General features: G+C 54.7%; 1 protein-coding gene across 1 annotated transcript; it reads left to right on the forward strand.

The window, feature by feature from the left end:
• Positions 1-3,964: 3,964 nt before the first annotated feature.
• FBF1 (Fas binding factor 1) lies at positions 3,965-21,683 on the forward strand. The gene is made up of 30 exons (XM_075720150.1): positions 3,965-4,051; positions 4,987-5,014; positions 5,729-5,770; positions 6,103-6,193; positions 6,633-6,693; positions 7,754-7,804; positions 7,944-8,088; positions 8,661-8,741; positions 9,501-9,620; positions 10,439-10,592; positions 10,819-10,952; positions 11,392-11,494; positions 11,613-12,038; positions 12,772-12,849; positions 13,139-13,233; positions 13,933-13,991; positions 14,766-14,810; positions 14,899-15,033; positions 15,236-15,336; positions 15,766-15,972; positions 16,480-16,587; positions 16,902-17,041; positions 17,339-17,457; positions 17,589-17,711; positions 18,111-18,296; positions 19,053-19,229; positions 19,422-19,559; positions 19,661-19,793; positions 20,170-20,294; positions 21,600-21,683. The coding sequence occupies exons 1-30, from the start codon at positions 3,965-3,967 to the stop codon at positions 21,681-21,683; spliced, it is 3,576 nt and encodes a 1,191-aa protein (XP_075576265.1).
• The last annotated feature ends 84 nt before the right edge of the window (positions 21,684-21,767 follow it).

Genomic DNA, 21,767 nt, shown 5'->3' on the forward strand with positions numbered 1-21,767 from the left:
TTAATGAGAACAGTACTAGCTAACTGTATGTACAGATTTAATAAATTACAAAAATGTGTTTTCAGACAAAATGTCTGTCTTTCATGCATTGCCTTCAGTGGATCTCATTTAATGGGTGAAGTAGAATGAAGTATTCGAAAGACCTTTAAATTAGTTGGATTTTATTTGTCTTATTTCTAGTCTGACATTTCTGGCTTTGTTCTGCAGCGTTCTAGGGCAGCCAGCCCAGTCCGCCAGCTGTCCTTGCCTCTGCTGCTGCTCACAACCACAGGAAAAATAAACCTGGCAGAGAGCAAAGCTGTCTTGTGGCACATTGCTTGGTATTACTATGGCTCATAGGCCAGCAAAAGCTGATCCCTGCCAACAGCAAAGATTTAACAGTAGTGTTTGTCAGCAGAAGCTTTAATTCATAGAAGCTATTTCTTTAAAATTGTTTCTCCCTGGGTTTTTTGAGCAATAGTGATATAATTTCAGGGAGGAAATTAGAAAGGCAAAAGCCCAGCTAGAACTCAATCTGGCCAGTGCTGTAAAAGACAATAAAAAATGCTTTTATAAGTACATCAGCAATAAAAGGAGAGCCAAGGAGGATCTCCATTCTTTGCTGGATGTGGGGGGGAACATTGTCACTGAGGACAAGGAAAAGGCTGAAGTACTTAACGCCTTCTTTGCCTCTGTGTTCAACAGCCAGACCGGTCATCCCCAGGGTACTCAGGCCCTTGAGCAAGAGGATAGGGATGGGGACCAGAATGGAGCCCACATAGTCCAGGAGGAAGCAGTTAATGACCTGCTATGCCACCTGGATGCTCACAAGTCTATGGGGTCGGATGGGATCCACCCGAGAGTACTGAGGGAGCTGGCGGAGGAGCTTGCCAAGCCACTCTCCATCATCTATCAGCAGTCCTGGTTAACAGGGGAGGTCCCTGATGACTGGAGGCTTGCCAACGTGATGCCCATCTACAAGAAGGGCCAGAAGGAGGACCCGGGGAACTACAGGCCTGTCAGCCTGACCTCGGTGCCGGGGAAGATTATGGAGAGGTTCATCTTGAGCGAACTCCACAGGCAAGTACAGGTCAACCAGGGGATCAGACCCAGCCAGCATGGGTTCACGAAAGGCAGGTCCTGCTTGACCAACCTGATCTCCTTCTATGACCTGGTGACCTGCCTGGTAGATGATGGAAAGGCTGTGGATGTCATCTACCTGGACTTTAGCAAAGCTTTTGACACCGTCTCGCATAATATCCTCCTCGGGAAGCTGGCAGCTCACGGCTTAGACAGGCATACTCTTCGTTGGGTAAAGAACTGGTTGGGTGGCCGAGCCCAGAGAGTTGTGGTAAATGGTGTTAAGTCCAGTTGGCAGCCGGTCACGAGCAGTGTTCCCCAGGGCTCTGTTTTAGGGCCAGTCTTGTTCAATACCTTTATCAATGGTCTGGATGAGGGGATCGAGTGTGCCCTCAGTAAGTTTGCAGACGACACCAAATTGGGTGGGAGTGTCGATCTGCTGGAGGGTAGGATGGCCCTGCAGAGGGACCTGGACAGGCTGGACCAATGGGCCGTGGCCAACTGTATGAGGTTCAACAAGGCCAAGTGCCGGGTACTGCACTTCGGTCACAACAACCCCATGCAATGCTACAGGCTTGGGGAGGAGTGGCTGGAAAGCTGCCTGGCTGAAAAGGATCTGGGGGTGTTGGTAGACAGCCGGCTGAACATGAGCCAGCAGTGTGCCCAGGTGGCCAAGAAGGCCAACAGCATCCTGGCTTGTATCAGGAATGCTGTGGCCAGCAGGAGCAGGGAGGTGATTGTCCCCCTGTACTCGGCGCTGGTGAGGGTGCACCTGGAATACTGTGTCCAGTTTTGGGCCCCTCAATACAAGAAAGACATTGAGGTGCTGGAGCGTGTTCAGAGACGGGCAACAAGGCTGGTGAGGGGTCTGGAGAACAAGTCTTATGAGGAGCGGCTGAGGGAACTGGGGTTGTTTAGCCTGGAGAAGAGGAGGCTGAGGGGAGACCTTATCGCTCTCTACAACTACCTGAAAGGAGGTTGTAGTGAGGTGGGTGTTGGTCTCTTCTCCCAAGTAGCTAGCAACAGGACGAGAGGAAATGGGCTCAAGCTGCGCCAGGGGAGGTTTAGGCTGGAAATTAGGAAAAATTTCTTTACGGAAAGGGTGGTCAAGCATTGGAACAGGCTGCCCAGAGAGGTGGTGGAGTCACCATCCCTGGAAGTGTTCAAAAAATGGGTAGATGTGGCACTTCGGGATATGGTTTAGTCTAGTCTACCCTTGATTGGTTTAGGTGGGCTTGGTAGTGTAGGTTAATGGTTGGACTGGATGATCTTAAAGGTCTTTTCCAACCTAGACGATTCTATGATTCTATAATGGCAAATGCTGTACTTCCTTGCTATTGGGGAGGATATTGTACCCTTTTTTTTCATCTTGCTGCTGTTAGTAGTAGTACCTGAATGCCACAACCTGGTATGATTTGCTGTGTCTCATGGTCAGCAAACAGCGTTTAAACTCTGTCAAATGGCCCTGCATCCTCGTTAGGACTAGTCCATCTTTTCACAAAATGTGATAAGACCATTTTCACAAGTGTTGAACCTCTTCTGCTTCAGTATAAGTGATTTCAGTGTCAAGTAATGACACTTGTAAGCTACACTCTTCTCCTTGAAGAGTACTGAAATGAGTGGCCTGTAACCATGGTTTCCACTCTGCTTTGAATGATGGACTCTTAAAAATGTCACTTTGGTGAAGACTTTAGAAGGAGCCCCTGTTCATGTGGACTGGCAGCATGCATGGTGAAAGCTACTGGTACATGGGTCCGCAGGTAATAAAATTTCAAAACCAGACATTTCCCCAGGGATTTGCTGGAAGTAACAACTCGTACAAGCAAACAAGGCAGGAGTAGGGCTGGCTTTGTCCGGTACCATGCTGTGGTTAAGTGTAAGCTTTTTTTCTTTTAACCTGAACTTCTAACATTTCCAATTAGCTGTTTCCAGCCGTGCCAGCGCACCTTGCTGCAGAGACTGCTGTGGTGAGATTTGCTAAATCTTGCCCCTTTGGAACTAATTCATCGACTAAATTGTCCCTGACGGGCTGCCGGGAACAGCTCCAGCCAGGCTGTGCCACACGGCATTGCCCGGTCCGGTATTGCCGGCTTCTCCGGGGGGGTTCCTGGGCCCAGCCTGTGTTTCCTCCTGCTAAGCTGGAAGGGGTGGCTGCTGTGCTTGCATGGCGCAAGGGTTGTACTCTTTGGAGCTGTCATCCTACAGGACCTGGCCTCTGGCTGGCACCTTGGGCTTGAACTGGTTTCTGGGTGCCTCGAAAGGAGGACTGTGATTACTCTTTATCAATTGAACACCAAGACAAGGCTTTAAAGCCCACTAGGGCTGATTATTTGTGCCAAAGCCAGCCTGTTGTCTTTGAAGGTACCTCTTGGGGGTAGCAAAACGCCTGTCCCTCGGGTGGGCACCCGGAGCCTCCCGAGGCCTCGTGGGGAAACGGGACAATCCTGCTGCTGCTCTCGGCCCTTCCTGCCCGCCCGCTGGGACGGGGGTGCCCGGTGCCCGGGGGGTGTTGCAGCCGTCGGGCACTCGCACCGCCCCAGCTCCTCCTGCAAGCTCCGGGGGGAGCGGAGCCGCGGGTGCGGGCGGCTGCCGGGGGCGGCAGGCCCCGGCCTTTCCCCCGAGCCCGGTGGGACTACATTTCCCATCGCCCCGCGAGGGGAAGGGCCGGGCCGGGCCGGGCCTTCCCTGGCAGCGGGGAGCCGGGGCCTTGCGGCCTCCCCGGGGCGGGCGCCCGGCGCGCTGCGGGCGGGGGATGCTGCGGGCACGGGGGCTGCGGCACTACAGGTGCGGGGTGCTGCGGGCAGGGGTTGGGGGCTGCTGCAGGCGCGGCGCTGGGATGCTGCGAGCGGGGGGTCCGGGACAGCGCGGGCCCGGGGTGCTGGGGGTCAGGAGGGCACCGGGCGCCATGGCAACGGGAGGCGGGGGCGGAGCGCGGGGGGCCCAGCTGGTGGGAAACTGGGGGGGCCCTTTCATCCTGCTCGCACCCCCGGAGGTGCGTGCGCCCCTCGCCTCCAGCACCACTTTGTTTTCTGCCTGGGCCCGGCAGTAGCAGCCGTCCCGCTCGTTCGAGATCCCCCGGGTGCTCTGCACCCAAAGAGCTGAGGTTTCCTTCCCCTCTTCCATCCCCAGCCCCAGGCTCCCGGCGCGTTTTCCAGGCTTTGGGCAGAGCAGGAGCCACCCCTCAGGCTCTCTGCTTGGGTCAGCACTCGAGGGGCAGGGCAGGTACTTGCTCCCTCTCGGGTTATTTTGCAGAGTAGTTCCTTGGTGCTGGCGTCATGTTCGCCATAGAAGCTGCTGCAGAAGCTCAAGACTGTTTTGGGGAATAAGGGGTTGTTTTTAAGACTCAGGCTGAGCCTTGTTTAGAGTGGCTTGGAGAGGTCCGAGCAGCATAGAGCCAGCCCGGCGGGCTGCAGAGGGGCCCCAAGCAGGAGAGGGAAGTTTGTTTAACAGCAAACAGGGAAATCCTCCTCTCCCCACAGGTAGGAAGTTGGTGTGGATGTGATCAACAGCGTTAGATCCCCCCACAACGTAGAGGTAGAGATCGGTTAAATCTGTAAACGGACTTGCTGGAGCAGGGGAAGGCTGGGATCCTGTGATGGTGAGTGTGACATGGTACGAAGGCAGGCCTGGGAAATCCAAAATTGATGCTCTGGCACCTCTGTTCAGAGGCAGAAGCGATCCTGAGGGCTGGAGGTTTTTGCCCAGCTGGCAGTCAGGAGGGGCTGTGCTCACTGGTGTCTCTGAAGTTGTAAATATCTTCGTGATTCCTCTGTGTTTTACGTGTCATTTCCCAAACAGTGTGGGTGGGAGGAAGGCTTCACTGTTGAGTGATTCTCTGGAGAAACCTTCCTCTGGCTTTAGTGTTTTGAGAAAGCCCAGGTCAGACTTGCTTTGTTTTCTAATGAGGGAATTTGTCTTTCTCCATAGGCTACAAAACCCAAGAAAAGTCTAAGAGGTACATACACTTGTGTGCTTTCCTTTCGCTGTGCATAGGTGCTTTGGTCTGCTGGGAATGTGTGGGATGGAGGAGGGGGGACACTGGAACCAAGTGGCAGTCCTGGCTACTGAAATGTTCGTGATCCTTGTCTGAAAGCTGCAGTTGAGTGCATGTTGTCATTCCTGAACCAGAGATAGTCGCCTGCCTCTCACATCAAGTGGATTTGCTTATTGGGGTCCTATATTCCTTTCTTGTTGACTTTCCCAAATCTAGGGGAGAATATATGCCTTTATTTTAGTTCTTCCCTTCACCTACTCTTTAACTGCTTATTTAGAGTTAGTTTAACTGCTTGTTTAGACCTCTTGTAGCCCCTGATACTGAAGCAGTGCTTCAGTGCAGGGGCTCTGAGATACTGTAGGGTGAGAGTTCACAGATTAGGTGCTGCTTGTGGCCAGCAACTAACTGAATGGAAAGCAACTGGCTTGCTTGATAAAGAAATCCTGTTTCTGGCTAAGGAAGGCCAAATCTCACATCCATAAAACACTGGATCAAGTCCTGGCCCTGGCAACCTCTCCCTAGACCAGCAAGGAAGGCCTTATGCTGATGATGCTAGAGACCAAACCTTTATTCTTGTGGGATCTCAAAAGAGCAAGCCATATTGAAGCTGGGGGCTTTTCTACACCAGCTTGGTGAGCTCACCTGCCTCAATACCTTTAATTTGTCTTGTTTCAGGCTCTATTGATGATGTGCTTGGTGACCTCCTGCGATACGATGGTAAAACGAACCTTCGTTGCAGCTGAAAGGGCAGCATCCTTGTACTCTGACTCCCCTTCTGGGAGCAGGAGGTGCTGGTGCAACAGCCATTGATCTCCAAGGGGCTCCAGTTGGGAGGGGGGATGAAGCAGGGAGCAGAGGGCAGAGCAGGGTTTCCCAGAGTCAGAGGCCATGGAATAGGTTGGACATTGGTTTGGGGAGGCAAAGTGAAGTTCGTCTCTGATTAAAAACATCTGCGGTCCATGAGAAGTCAGCAAATCCCCCTTTGGAGTGCCTAGGCCAGGAATATGCCCAGTGTCCATCATCCTAATCTCTCCCTGTCTTGTTTCCAGATGAAACCCCTGTTAAACCTGCCAGAGCTTCCCAGCTGGCCGGGGGCAGCAGTGGGAGAGCCCGGGGCACCAGCTCGCAGGCCAGCAAGAAGTGAGTGCCTTTCAGACACAGCCTCTCCCACTTGGAGATCTCCCTGTGCTCCCCAAGTCCTTCTGACCTGCCCCATCCTTGGCTTCTCCGCCTCGCTCCCTGCCCCGATAGCAATTGCCTGGGAAGGACGAGTTGCCTGTGATGCTTTTGGGAACTGGGAGCCCAGAGCCTGAAGCTTTCCAGCAAGAGTCGGGTGCCCCCAGCCCTGTACATCTTCTGTAAATCTCCCTTATAACAGTTGCTTGCTTAAATATAGCAGTCCCAGCACTACTGTCTTTTATTGCAGTGCTATTTTAGCCTCATTTTCTGTTGTATGATGTGGCTGCCATGGTGTGCCTGTGTGGTCCTCTCCACCTCCCACCACCTGGCCTGGCTGTCCCCAGCGCAACCCTTGCCAAGCTCACATGTGGTGCTGCTAACCCCCAGGCTTGTGTCGCAGGTCTTTTCTAGAGGATGATTTCTTCAGCAAACTCCCTGCAGGGGACATCGAAGCTGCAGAGGTGAGCCCAAATTTTGAGAGAGAGCCTGGGTGTCCTGAGGGCTGGGACTGAGTCAGGCCAGGCTAGCCCCTCATGTCACCCCATTCAAGTCAGCAGTGGGATATCAGGGATGAAATATGAAGTTTGGCTGAAGAGGTGACCCCTCTCTGTGTTGTTGTTTAACCCGGCAGGCAGCTAAACACCACACAGCCGCTTGCTCACTGTTCCCCTGCAGTGGGATGGGGGAGAGAATCGGGGGGGAAAAAAAAAGTAAAATTCGTGGGTTGAGATAAAGGTGGTTTAATAGGATGGAAAAGGAAGGGAGAATAACATACAAAATAAGTGATGCACAATGCAATTGCTCGCCACCTGCCGACTGATACCCAGCCAGTTCCTGAGCAGCAGTTCTCTGCCCTCTGGCCCCCCAGTTTCTATACTGAGCATGACATCATATGGTATGGAATAGCCCTTTGGTCAGCTTGGCTCAACTGTTCTGGCTGTGCCCCCTCCCAGTTTCTTGTGCACCTGGCAGAGCACGGGAAGCTGAAAAGTCCTCGACTAGCATAAGCAGTACTTAGCAACAACTAAAACATCAGTGTGTTATCAATGTTATTCTCATACTAAATCCAAAACACAGCACTATGTCAGCTACTAGGAAGAAAATTAACTCTATCCCAGCTGAAACCAGGACACTCTGGCATTGCTGTGCAGTGGGGAAGATGGGACAGGAGAGTGGGTGGATGGTGGGAGAAGGGCTTCCAGGTGCACTGGATGAGATGGAGCAAAGCCAGGGCATGTTGTGCTGCAGCCCAGCCTTCCTGGGTGCGCTTCAGTTAAAGTGTCGTAGGAAGGACCCTTACGCAAAGCAGCGGCCTGGGTGTTTCCTGATGCTTCTCCCAGAGGCAGCAGGATCTCAGCAAAGGAATCAAAGCACAGGGGGTTTCCAGTGAGGGGGACACCAGGAGGAGTTGGGCATGTATTCTTCCATAAAATGAGGAAAACCAGGGGCTGGAGGGTGGAAGCAAGGAGCGAGGAGTTTCAAGTCTGCTTGTCTCTGATCTCTGCCTTCCTTGGCATGCAGGGATCCAGTGCCTCTGATGCAGACCCACAAGCTCTGCTGCAGACCCTGAAGGTAAGTGCATAAATATCCTTCATCTCAGCCCCACATGTGCCACAGCCGTGGCCTCCAACACCAGCCTCCAAAGGGAGAAGCAGCACTGAGGCATTAGCAGCGCTCACCCTGCTCCTGTTCTCATCCTGTTGCTTTCTAGGACATGGATGACATGGAAGCTGATCTCCTGGGAATATCGAAACCCAGTTGTGGGCTAGGGAAGACAACCGAGAAAGGTCCTGGGAAATGTGACTCCTTGGGAGGAGCAGTAAAAACCGCAGGGAAGCTGCTAGCTCCTGAGAAAGGTAAAAAGGAGATTCTGCTCTTCTTTTCATAGCCTGGTTCCAAATGAGCAGGGGGTATTTTCTTCCTGGATAGGGAACAAAAAGTGAATTTGTTCCTAAAATCCTTTTACTGGTCCTTTTTGGGGCTGTCCCAAACACCGAGTGTTATTCTGGCTATGTGTTGTCCCTTGGGAGATCCCTAGCCCGGCGTCTTGTCTTGGTGTGGTAACATCACTAACATCAGCAGCAACAACGGCCACGCTGCTGCCTCCCACCAAACACCATTTGGCCATTACCTGGTGCAGGTCAAAGACTGGGGATCTGCCTGGTCTGTGTGGCAGGAGAGCCAGAGGGGTTGCATTTAAGACACGCCAGTCCCCAAACTGCCCTGCTCTTCCCCAGGCCCTTTTCTCCTTCTCTGTTTGCAAGGAGACCCCTCCAGAGAGATTCCCACCCCGTAGGGCTGCAGGGGGACTGTGTGTTGCAATACGTGCTTTTAGGGGGCTGCTGCCAGAAAAGTGGCCTTCAGCCAGGGCGGGAGAGGGGCATCTCTGCAGCACCTTGTCTCTGAGAGCCGTGGCCTCTCTTTCTAGGAGAGTCTGTACCTGTGGTGGAGAAGCAGCCACTCTCATCCCCCCCTGCTTCCCGACAGTACAAGAAATTTAACTTTGAAGGTAGGATGTCGCTTCACTTCAGCACATAGGTACATGGGGGAAACTGAGGACTCTGCCCTTGCTCTTTGCCCATAGTTTGCCTCTTCTGTTAGCTGAAGGCTTGGCTGGTTTATGGGATAGAGTTCTTCACCCCTATGACACTGGTGCAGATCTAATCCTTCAGAGGTGACCAAAGGAAAGACATTACAGCTCTGCTTTTGAGGCCCTCCCCAGGACAGGGCTGGGAGATGATTCCTGGGGGCATTTGCATTTTCATGTGTGCTTTGGTTTTTAATGACTGTAACACTTGGGAGCCCTTGTGTCAGGAGATATTCTGTCCAACTTCGAAACAGCGGGGGCAGTTTCCTGGCACAGCTGAGATCTGGTTGTCAAAGCCTGTGCTTTAACCAAGATCAGCATATGTTAAAATTGCTAATGGGCTTTAGGTGATTTAGGTGGGCTTTTTTTTCCCCTTTTTCTTTGCCTAAACAGTGTTCAAGCACCCAAATTTTGAGTTATTTTCTTCTAGGAGAAAGAAAACGTGGAAAAACAGAACAGAAATGTAACTTTTGAGTGTTTGAAGTTCAGGGAGACTCAAGGGTATCCCAGGTCCCTGCAGAACCTGCAGTCATGGCTTTGGGCAGATACGGTCTCCTGTCCCCATGTGTGCATGGTAGGGGATAGTGCTTGGCTTAGTACAGAACTGTTCTTCTAAATAACATTGGTTTTGTTTGGTTTTGCTGTTATTCTCCTTTCCTGCCCCTACGGGGTAATTCCCAGATTTAGATGATCCTTTGGCAGGGCTTTTATCTGATGAGGAGCAGGATGATCCCAAGAAGCCAGCTCCAACAGGCTCTAAAAGCAGCTCTGAGAAAAAAACAGAACAGAGCAAAGAGAAAGGTAAGCAGGGTTGCTCGAGGCATCCTTTTTGTATTAAATGAATCAGCAGCCTGGATTACTTTGTGTGAAGCCCAGACTGATTAAATTGAAAGCTACCTAGTCCTATCTCTTATTAACCAGTATGGTCATTTATAGACCAACTTGGTAATGGGGTTGATTGTGACACAGCTCACCAAGTGCTTGATATTTCCAGTGTGCTGCAGGTTACAGAACTGACCTTTCCCTTCTGGGAATGGAGGCTCAGAGCTTACCTTTGCCCTCATCCAGCCTGTTCGGCATGTGGCCAAATGAGAATAAGTTTTCTGGGTCAGGATTTGGGTGGCTGAGAGCATCACCGGTCCACGCCAAACCAAAGTTGGGGCACCTCTGGGTGGGATCCAGCTGCACTGTGGCTGTGTTACAGACACTCATCCCTCTTGTTCCTGGAGCGGGGGTGCTAATGGGTCTGATAGTCCCCTAAAATCACCTTTCACCTCAGTAAATGCACTCTGGACACAAGTAGCAGCTGGTGGATTAGGGCCAGGACTAAGGTAGAGGAGGGACTTTGGATGAAGGGGGGCAGGAATTATCTGATTGGAAACTTGCAAAGCGAAAAAAGCTCCTGGTGTTAGCCAGAGCTGGGAACTCCAGTGTTAGTGACACCTGGCAATGTCCCATCAGTGGATGCATGACCACAGATTGGGCTATTTGGTCACTGACAAGAGTTACTTAAAAATGACTTTGTAAATGGTCCTGAGAGATAAGAGCAGGCAGGGCTGCCTTGATGTCTGTTAAAAAAAAAAAAAAAGCCCTCCTATCATGTGTGATCCCATCCACAGAGCCACCCCCACCCCAGACGCCCCTCCACACTATGGCCCCAGTCTGGAGGAGGGAGGAGCTGACGTTTGAAGATGATGGTGACGACCTTATGGATGCACTGGGATTTGGCAGTGGCCCAAAAGGAGATGAGAAGCAGGGAAAGAAGTCTGAAGAGTAAGGGTGATGAAGGGGCAGCGGGAGTAAAGCAGGGGATGGCTTGTGCGTTGAGATAGTGCCACCGTGCTGTGTGGGGGATGCTGGAGCTTCTGCCTGTGGGTCCCAGAAAGGGGCAAGAGCAGCCTTCTTTTGCAGAGAATAGCCAGAGCACCCTGGCAAGGCTGTGTGATGAGGAATAGCCCTACCTCTTGGAGAAACCCGTCTGCTGCTCTGTCCCCAACAGAGAGGAGCTCCGGCCAGCCCGCTCCAAGCTGGACGAGTTGCTGGGACGAGGCTCCGTGGCCAAAATCCTGGAACAGCCAGGCTCGGGAGAGCGCAGGGAGTTCAAACTGGATAAGAAGTACCAAAAGCAGCCAAGTGAGCACAGCCAGGGATGCTGGGAATGTCTGCAGAGGTGACAACGTTGGCTTGGGAGAACAAGATTGATTTCTAATGCCCTTGCAGGGGAAATACCCTTTCTGTAGTGGTGAGCAGGGTTGCTGATGGGCTCTCAGTCAGCACGGGGAAGGTGGCTAATGCAAAAGTGTTGTACTCTGCCCTCGAGGCAGCCTGGGAGCATTTGCACAGTAGCCATAACTCAGTTGCCTTCGTACGTGGGTTGATTCCCAACAAAGACACTTTTCCTAGCCACACCAGGGAGGCACATTGGTCATGGATTTCCAGGGAAGATGTTTCCAGCTGTGTTTTCCCAGAGGCAGCGATTCCAATGGGAGTTGCAGGGGAGGAGGAGGAGGGCTGCTGTCTTTGCAGCCAGCTGCTCCTCTGGGCACTGACTTAAGGCTGCTTGTCTGAACAGAAAAGGAAGAGGACTGGGATGAGGAGGATTTTGTCTTTGGAGCGTACCAGCCCACAGTGGCCTCCACACCTGAGGGCCGGCCGTCAAGAAGGCAGTCAGTGAGGTATGGTGCTCTGTGTGTGTCTGTTGCTCCAGCCACCAGTCACACTGCACCTGCGGCGGAGCAGGTGGGGTCCCCGGGGTCCCCTCACAGGCAGGTATGCGACTGCTTCTCCTTGCAGCAGGTTGTCAGCCGAGAACAGCAATGAACCGAAACCGGAGCCCCACTCCAAACCTCCTCCTCCAGCCAGCCGGAGCCTTGTGCGGAGCAGCAGGGCTGGAGGCGACTGGCTGGGCTTGAAAGATGAGGATTTTATGGATTCAGAGCCACAGTCTCCAGTGAAGGCCAGTCCTGCAGTCAGCTACCCCAGCCCTGCCACAGCCAGGCAGCCGGGCCCCACCAGCCAGCTCCCGACTGCGGAGGAGGCAGTGGCTAACCCTGACCCGCTGGAGGAGGAGAACTGGCTGAGCGCTGCCTTGTCTCGCAAGAAAGCCCAAGCACAGATGAAGGCCCAGGAGAGGAGTGCCCAGCCCTCAAAGGCCCAGGAGAGGAATGCCAAGCCCTCAGAGGCCCCAGGCAAAGTGCTGGATCCCCACTCTCCCGTCAGGTAAAAGCATGATTGATGGCCACAGCGCTTCTGTCTGCTCCATGTGTAGCTGCTCCAGCAGGACCTCTCAGAAACCATTGGCTCAGATTTAAGAAATTAATCTTAAGCACTATCTTGTCTCAGGTTGGGGTAATCATTCTATTATCATGATGGCGGAATCATTCTATGATTCTATGATCTTGTCTCAGGTTGGGGTAATAATGCGGGGGCTTTCTCCCACGGATCCAGCCCACAGTCCCATTACACCTCTAGCTCTCCTTCCAGTTGTGGCCAAGACTGCACACATGGCCCTGGGTCCTGCGGAGCTGTCCTGGATCAGCACACCCCCACAGGTTGCCCCCGTGCTCCTCATTCCTGACTTTGTTCCCCTTCATTACTCTTAGTTCCAGGCAGACCACCTCCTCCAGTTTGGGTTTACACAGACACAGGTTCAGACTTCTGCCATTCGAATGGGACTCAGGAGTGAATTGCAGACAGCCGTGTATCATGGGCAGGGGTGTGTTAGCTGGGGCTGTGGCTGCCCAGGGGAAGGGTGTGGATGCAGCAACGAGGAACGCCAGTGATGGAGGTTTTTTGGGTGTCTTTGCTCCCTCTGCAGCCAAAAGGCTGAATCCTGCCACAGCTGAGTGGGACAGAGGCTTTCACCTGTGAGGCAGGGACTGATGGTGGGGGAAAGGATCTTGTCTTTCATCACCTCCTCGGCTCTCCCACATAGGATATTTTTTGCTTGCAGCCAGGCAGCCGCCTCCACAGGAGCACCGCAGCAGGCAGCTGCCCTGCAGGACAAGGCAGCAAGCACAGATGGCTCTGGGTAAGGCCTCCTTCACGTTTCAGGCGTCCTCCGTGGGTGAGATTTCCTGCAGAAGCAGCTTTGTGGGTGAGATGGGGGAATGGGGAGAGCTGGTAGCCAGCAGGGATCACTTTGGTCTGGGACCTCTGTAACTGGGAGGGAAGGCAGCTCTGAAGGATCGTCAGGCTCTTGCCTATTGGATCGCAGTGGAACAGCCATGCTTTAAACTTAAAGAAATGCCAAGCAGGATAACATCTATGTGCCTCTCCCTGAGCTGTGACACTGCTGTGCATCACTTGTGCCAACGCAGGCAGCCAGTCCCTTGGCTTGGCACCGTGAAACGAGCCTCAGCTCACCCATCAGAGGCTGCGAAGGGGGATGCCTCCAGAGACACCAGCACCCTGGGTGCGTTTTTTGTGGCTGGGTGGTTTGGGCAGGAGTATGCAAAGAGGGTCCCCCTGCCCTGCAATAAAAAAAAAGGCAGGAGCCACAGCATTGCCCTTGGCCATGTGAATGCTGCCCAGGCTTTGACGAGCCATTGTCAGAGTGGGCTGCCAAGCTGCAGGATCCCACCATCCCCATTTTGTGGTGTGGTGGGGACATCATGCTGGGGCATGCTGAGCTCTGCAGTGCTGCCTTTGGGGTATCAGAGAGCTGCAAGGGACTTGCTCTCTCTGAGCAATGGGTGGGCATAAGTTCTTACCATCCCTGCTCTCTCCCCCTTCCCTCCTACTGCCCCCACACTCATCCCACTAGTGCTGTGTGCTAGAAGACCCCCTCTGGCCCTGGGCTGAGGCTGTGCACCGGCTCAGAGGGCATTGAAAGAAGCTTAGGGGACCCAGCTGCCTCCCTAGGTGATGGGGATGGAGGAGGAGCAGTGCTTTGCCCCCAGACTTACTCTTCGGAGCAGAGTCCCACCATTGTGTGTGGGGTGGGGTAGGGCTGTGGGTACAGACAAGCCTGTCTGACTCTCCGTCCCTGTCACCAGCCGCTGGAGCAGAGCAGGACCCTTCTCGCTCTGCCCAGGACACCCAGGCCCTCATCCTTCAGGGAGGGGATGGTTCCCATTGCCATGTCTGAATCACGGACTTGTTCAATTGTCAGTCCCCACAGCCTTGTTCCCAGGAGAGCAGGAGACACAGGGCCCTGCCCTGCTCACTCAGGTAGGTCTGCTGGTCCCATGTCTCCAAGAGTTGCGGGGTCGGGGTGGTTATCGCAAGCCCTTCCCTGCCGACTGGCTGGCATCCAACTCTGTCCATGCTCCCTTGACAGGAGGAAAGATGTGCCCTGCTTTGCATCTCTGAGAGTCTTTGTTCATGCAGGCAAAGTGTTTGGAGAGTCCGGAGATGCCACAAGTTGTATTTATCAGGCCAAAGCACATGTGCTATGGGTGCTTTGCAGATCATGTGCATTTACAATCCTGCATTGCCTGAGCAGCATTTACATAGTTCCCCAGGCATATGTATATTAAATTAATTGGACAACAGAGGCTCCAGTTGATAAAGGACTTTTTCTTCAGCTGGTTTTCTCTAGTATGGTGGTAAAGATGCTCTGAGACTGTTTCTAGGCAACTGAAGGGGAATTAGAGCTTTTGACAGAGAGGGAAGCTCTTGCTTAGTCTTTGAAGCCTCCGTTTCTCATCTAGGTGGGCCTCCTTGCCCTGCCCTGGTGGCAGGACACACGCTGTCTCCCAGAGGACTCATGGTCTTATCCTTGAGTCTGTTCCCAGAGAAGGAAGAGCCCAGCATGCTTGTGTCTGGGGTGGGGGCTGCTGAGTGTCACCTGGGGAGAAGGGACCCAGGCCAGCAATGGGGTTCAGCTGATGAAAGGTAGAGGAGGGACTACAGTAGGCTGAGGTTGGATCGCCATTCCCAGGCTAGGAGGAGATGTTCTCCCCAGGGCTGTACTTCCCTGAGAGCATCCCTGTGTCTCCACAGGTTGCCACACCCAGGGCACATCTCCAGGCTGCCCCACAGCTGCAGGTGAGACATGTGCCTTCCTTTGGGGGCTGGTGGCCACACCACAAAGCCACTGATCCTGAAGGGCCTTGACCTCTCTCCATCCCCGTAGGCAGAGTCCCCAGCCCTGGGCTTGCTGCATGAGAGGAGGCTGGGGGCTCCCACAACCCAGCTCTACGAGGATGCATCAGGCTGTTGGGCAGCGCTGCTCAGCGCCCAGGCCCGTGTGGCAGAGCTGGAGAGCCAGGTGAGCCCTGTTGCCTGCTGGATGGAGGACCACCGGTGACCCAGGGGGAGGAGAAGGGGCCATGTCCGCTTCAAATAGCATCAGGGTGACAGGGGGGAGAGGAGAAGCGTCCCTGTCCAGATATGCCTATGGCCACCAAGTGCTGCTGTGGGAGCTCTGTCCCTGGGGCGACACAAGGACCTTCTCCCCGGGTGCTTGGCAGGTCCGGACACTGGAGCTGGAGCGGACACAGCACAGACTGTTGCTGGAGAGTCTCCAGCAGCGGCACCAGGAGGACCTGGATCTCCTAGAGAGCGCCCACAGGTACCAGGCTCTTGCCTGTGCTCCCCTCCTCTGTCAGGTCCTTGCTTACAGCCCTTTCCATCTCCCCTGGGGCAGGAGTGCTGGGGCACTTCCCAAATCCATCCCTGGGGCAGACAGGCACAGAGCAATGTCAGTGTGGACCTGGTGGGGACAGAGAGCAGCCCCACGGGTGAGCCAAGGTGGGAGTCCGCTCTCACCAACTCTGTCGCATGGGTGACGAGGAGGAGGGGCCAGTCCCATTGCCAGCATGTCCCCAACAAGGGCACCACTACTGCAGGAGGGTTCAGGCCTCAGATTGTGGAGAGTCTGCATGTTTCCTCATGCACACAGTGACACCGATCTGCTCCTAAATCCCCGTGTGCACTTTGGGTGGGGACTGCTGGGTATTGCCATGAAGCAACACTTCTTTGCTGTGACCTCTCCGGGCAGGAGCCGGGTGAAGGTGGTGGAGGAGACCTACGGGCAGCGGGAGGAGAGGCTGCGGCGGGAGAAGGAGCAGCTGGCAGCTCAGCTGCTGTCGCAGAGCCAGGACGCAGAGCAGGCACGGGCAGAGCTGCTGGCGCAGCACCAGCAGCGCCTGGCCGCGCTGGAGCAGCAGAGCGCACTGGAGCTGGAGCGGCTGCGAGAGCTGCAGAGGTGAGAGCGGCACAAGTGGCACACGTGGGGCTAGTTCCTCTTTTTTGGCAAAGGCACCAGGGAACAGGGACACGGTGAGAGGAGAAATCAGACTCCGGAAGCACTGAGTTGTGGGCAGCTTGGTGGCTTTTGGAATGGGGATTTGCTTTGTAGGTGAGATGTGGCTGGAGACATCATTTCAGAGTGAATGCACTGTATTTTGAAAGATGCTGAACCCAGTGTTTTTTCTCCCCCAAATCCCTTTTATTCACATCAGTGAGTCACTGATGTCCACATAGTTTGGGTCAATGAGAAATCGGGTTTTGGCAGAGAAGCCCTTAACCCCCAGATGTGGTCCATCCCAAATGTGGATGCCTGTCAGTGGGATGCCCCGTGACAGATCACCATGCCAGCGCAGTTCCTGGGACCTGGTTCTCAGCCCCACAACCAAGCCTCTTCCACGGCACCCATCATGGGGAGCACTGGTTTGTAACAGCCTGCGGCAGGCTCCTTCCCTGTGTCCCACAGGACGTCTGTCCAGGAGATGCGCAAAGACCATGAAGAGCAGCTCCAGCGGCTGAAGCGGCTGAAAGACCAGGAGATTGATGCGGTGACCAGCGCCACTTCACACACCAGGTACCGACAGCTGGCGTTGTCTCCCCACATTGGTCCCTGGCTGCAGTGTGCCCTGTCCTGCAGGGAATCAGCCTCGGAACATGGCAGCAGGGAACATCCCCTCTCCCACCTGCTGCCTCCAGGGATGCTGAGCTGTTTAACGTCTGTCAGTACTCCCCTAAGCAGCAGCTACGTCTTCCTACTGCTCTGCTATGACCCAAGAGAGGTTTGGGGCCGGGCTGCCTGGCCTTTGGCCCACCACACGTTCCCCTCTCCATTGTGGTGAGGTGAAGAGTGTACCACAGGGGTGACCCTCCCCTCGTTCCTCGCTGCAGGTCTCTGAATGGCGTCATTGAGCAGATGGAGAAGTTCTCCAGTGACCTGCATGACCTCTCGCACAAGGTGGAGGCCACGCACCACAGCACCTCCCAGGAGCTGGCCATGGGGGCACGGCAACGGGACAAGCAGCTCAAGGGTAAGTCTGCCATTCCTCTGCACCGAAATGGCTGTGGGGTCCCCGCTGGGGCTGGGGGTGCCCAGAAAACAGGGAGAAGTTGCTCTGAGTCAGCCAGAGGCTGGGAGCTGAGGCTGGCAAAGCCCTGCCTGCCTTGGTCACTGGGCATCTCGGGGTCTCCCCTTTACAAAACAGTGTCCTGGGGATGTGCAGAAGGTGATGAGCACAAACGCATGCAGTTTTTCCGTGAATATGGTGTGGACAGAGGGGGGCTTCCCACCTAATGCTGCTCATGGCCCTGCTGCTGCTTCTCCCCAGTGCTCCAGGACAGGCTGTCACAGCAGCAGAGGGATATGGAGGAGGAGCGGAGCCGACTCCAGGAGGTGATCACTAAAATGGAGGCCAGGCTGAGTGAGCAGACTCGGCTGCTGGAGCAGGTGAGCCCACACTGTGTCCTCTGCCCAGGTCAGCCCTCCTGTCTGCATATGGGGCATATGTCTGGCCCACTGGAGGTCCCTGGCCTGGAGCCTGTGAATGGCATCTGTCTCTCCTGTGTGTCCGAACCCAGGAGCGATGGAGGGCAACAGCAGAGCAATCCAAAGTGGAATCGCTGCAGCACTCACTGGAGGAGCAGCGGCGAGTTATGACCCAGCAGCTCTCCATGGAGCGAGCAGAGCTGGAGAGGGCAAAGGTGAGGTGGGGCGGACATCTCCAGGTGCTTTTCACGTGTCCCATGAATCTGACCAGGGCTGCACTGTGGTGTGTGGTGGAGGAAAGAGCTGGGTGCTGGGCTGCAGCATCCTTCCTCTTGCCTCCTCAATCCCACACCTGGTCGCACGGTGAATTGCAATCAGACTGACCCTCTGGCACGCGGATGCAAGAGGCTGCTGTGTGCATGCAAGATGCATGCTGGTTCTTGAGGGGCGTGGGGCCAGAGCTCCCCATGCAGAGTTCACACCAGGTGCCATGGGCTTGAACCAGCCTCTAGATGTTGCGTGGGGTTTAGTGGCAGTGACAGGTTAAAGGAGAAAAATCCTACGGTGAATGGGACTTAGTGCTTTCTCTCTCCCTCTCTTGTGATGTTTTCCAGAGTGCTTTGCTGGAGGAGCAGAAGTCGGTGATGCAGAAGTGCTCGGAGGAGCGACGGAAGCTGGCAGCTGAGTGGGCTGAATTTCACACCCGGCAGCAGCTGAGCAAGGAGCGGATGGAGCGTGACATGGACCGAGCCCTGCAGATGGACTCCCAGAGAGAGGGCACCATCATGAGCCTGGCCAAGGTACAGCAGTGGAGCCCCTTCCTGTGGCCTCCAGCACCGCCTGGCAGGCTCACGGATGGGTCCTGCCCACAGGGGAGACATTCAGAGCTGCCTTCAGGTATTTAAGAGATGTCACTCGGGGTGGTGAGAATCAGGCTGTTCCAGGAACAGCCTCCACCGGCCTGTTTTAGATGTTGACTGAAGCATCAGTCACCTCTGTCTCTCCCCTTTATCTGTGAGGAGTTTGGGCAGCCAGACCAGGTGCAGCCGCCTCTGTTGTAAGTCTGGTGAGAGGAAACCCCCATGGTGGATTAGGCAAAACCTCCCTGTGCCATGGGGACATGTCCAGAGACAGTTCTGCTCCTCCCTGGGGCTGTCCAGAAGGGATATGTGGCACAGATAGTGCAGCAGAGCTGCATTTTTAAGGGCTACCAGGGTGGAAAACAACCATTCAGGCTGGATATTTCGACTGCTGAAAAACTGCCGTGCCTTGAGCATGTTTTAGGGTGTGCAACATGGTGAGGGGCTCCATCCTTTCTGGGGAAGGAGTTGTGTGTGTACGTCTGTGTGTGTGTACAATCTCAGCTCTGCCAGCCCCGGTCCTCATGGGTGGTTGGATTAGGGCATTGCTTGAGCACCTGGTGGTGTTGCTCTGCACCCCAGACTGGCACACACAAGGAACTGAACACGGCAGATCTGTCCCATCACTTGGGAAGACTTGAGATAGTGTCCAGGACAGGGCAGGTAAAGCGTCATTTTCCGCCGTGCCCATCCTAGGAGCAGGCAGAGCTGAAGATCTGGGGCCACGAGCTGAAAGCCAAGGAGGAACAGCTGGCAAGGGACAGGGAGCTGCTGGACAATGCCTGGCAGGAGCTGAGGCTGGAGAAGGAGAAGGTGAATGGGGCCACACTCCACATCCGGCAGCGGGAGGAGGAGATTAAAAGCATGACCAAGGTAAGTGGAGCATCTGTGCTGCAGTTCACAGCTGTACACGGGCCAGCAGCAAAGCCGGGGTTTCATGCTACTCCTGAAGTCATGAATCCTAATCCTGTCCTGGGAGGGGAATAAGGGGATGCACAAAGGAGCCCTGCCCCAAGGCAGCGAGGGTCCCTGTCCCTAAGCCTCCCCAGCTGCTCTGCCTTGCAGCTCTCATCCCAGAAGCATGAGGAAGGGGAGCGAGCCCTGCAGGAGGCACGCAGGATGGAGTCTGAGCACCAGACCAAGCTGCAGGTCATGCAGCAGCACCTGGAGCAGCTGAAGCAGCAGGAACAGCGTCTGCACCAGGTAAATGCCCCCTCGCCTTCCCTTCTCGGTCTGGGGCTGCTGTGCCAAGGACCTGAACCTTTGCCAACAGCTTCTCTCTCTTTCTCTTGGGGACGGGGCAGGAGCGGCTGAGCATGGCTCACCAGAGGAGACAGCTCGAACAGCTACGTGAGGAGCTGCCCAGCAACCCCATGATGCTGCTGACTGCAGACCAGGACCTCAGTGCCCCTACGAAAGGCCTCTCCAGCACGTTGTGTAAGGCTTCCCGCTTGCTGCTGATGGGAAGGGACATGCTGGGGGACAGATGCACTTGTATTCCACTTCTCAGGGGGCTTGGGATGTTCTTGGGGGCTGTTTCAGTTCCCCTGTGTATATACCTCAGATGTGAGTTGGTGTTGGCCTCCTTGTCCTCTGAAGGAGCTCAACAGAGCTCTCTGGGCCAGGGCAGTGCTGGGAGGGGGTAGAGGGGACAGGAAGGGAGAGGTAGGTGGGTTAAAGCCCATTTGCTCTGGGATGTTGGGGAGGACCCTGCTGCAGGGACATGCAGGCAGCAAAAAAAGGGACGCTCTGTTGTTTCCATCTGTAGTTCCTCTAACGGCGTTGGCACCACACACTCAGGCTCTCGTTCCAGGCTTTCCGCCTCCCGTCAGGGCGCTCCCTCAGCACAGCCTGGAGAGTAGCAGGGAAACCCTGGCCATGGCCGGCCCCACCGAGCTGTACGCCAAACTGCTGCTGCTGAAACACAGGGCCCAGCAGGTGAGGTGGTGGGGAGACTGGGGCTGGAAGGGGTTTCAAATGAGGTGGGTGGGAGCAGGGCCAGGTGAAGCCTGGTTTGGGCCTGATAGCCACAGGGTGAGCTGTCTCCTAAGATCATTGGGGGATGAAAGGATTGAGAGCAGTCCTGCGGAGAAGGACTTGGGGGTACTGGTGGGTGAAAAGCCAGTCATGAGCCAACAGTGTGCGCTTGCAGCCCAGAAAGCCAACCGTATCCTGGGCTGCATCAAAAGCAGTGTGGCCAGTAGGTTGAGGGAGGTGATTCTGGCCCTCTACTCTGTTCTGGTGAGACCTCACCTGGAGCACTGCGTCCAGCTCTGGAGCCCTCAGCACAAGGACATGGTCCTGTTGGAGCGGGTCCAGAGGAGGGCCACAAAAATGATCCGAGGGCTGGAGCACCTCTCCTGCGAGGACAGGCTGAGGGAGTTGGGGTTGTTCAGCCTGGAGAAGAGAAGGCTGCAGGGAGACCTTATTGTAGCCTTTCAGTACTTAAAGGGGGTTTATAGGAAGGATGGGGAGAATCTTTTTAGCAAGGCCTGTTGTGACAGGACAAGGAATAATGGATTTAAACTAAAGAAGAATAGATTTAGACTGGATATAAGGAATAAATTTTTTGCAATGAGGGTGGTGAAGCACTGGAAACATTCAAGGTCAGGTTGGACGGGGCTCTGAGCAACCTGATCTAGTTAAAGCTGTCCCTGCTCACTGCAGGGGGGTTGGGCTGGATGGCCTCTAAAGGTCCCTTCCAACCCAAAGCATTCTGTGATTCTATGATCATTACTGAGCCACAGGGCTGGGCTGAGCTGGGAGGTCTTGCAGAAGCTGTTGGCACCTAGAGTAGTGATACCAGAAGCAGCGACAGGTGGCTCCTCACAGCTTGTCTTAGGTTGGCTCGATGTCCAGCCTGAGATGGACATCATCCTTGGCTTGATGGGGTTGCCCCTCTCCTCACCCCATCCCTGGGTGGCAGACACCAGCTCTGCTGGACTCTAGCTTCATGGTGTCCCCCCAGCCTTTCCTGTCAGCCCCCTGCTTCTCTGCTGGGTCCTTCCCCAGGTGGGGATGCTCTTTGAGGCTTCTTCTGTGGGTCTCGCTCAGAGTGTGAGGTTATGGGCTCTGGGGAGGAGCATGGGTACCCAGAAGGGACCACAGAGGGGTACCTGCCCACTGCTCACTGCATGAAGGAGGGTTTGGGATACTTCCCTCACTCATAAGCAACACCCTGGACTGTGACCCCATTTCTGTGCAATTCTCTGATATCCATCCCTTCCATCCCTCTCTTCTCAGGACCGGGATTTCTTAGAGGATGAGCAGTTCTTCCTGGAGACTCTGAAGAAAGCATCCTACAACACTTCATCTCTGTCAGACTGAGGAGGTGGCATCCTCATGCACTACCCAAGGGACAGCTGTGTCTGTCCTCTCAGGAAGCTGCTGTGCCCTCCACATGGGGGAAGA

Source organism: Pelecanus crispus, chromosome 12, assembly GCF_030463565.1.
Source record: "Pelecanus crispus isolate bPelCri1 chromosome 12, bPelCri1.pri, whole genome shotgun sequence".
NCBI lineage: Eukaryota > Metazoa > Chordata > Aves > Pelecaniformes > Pelecanidae > Pelecanus > Pelecanus crispus.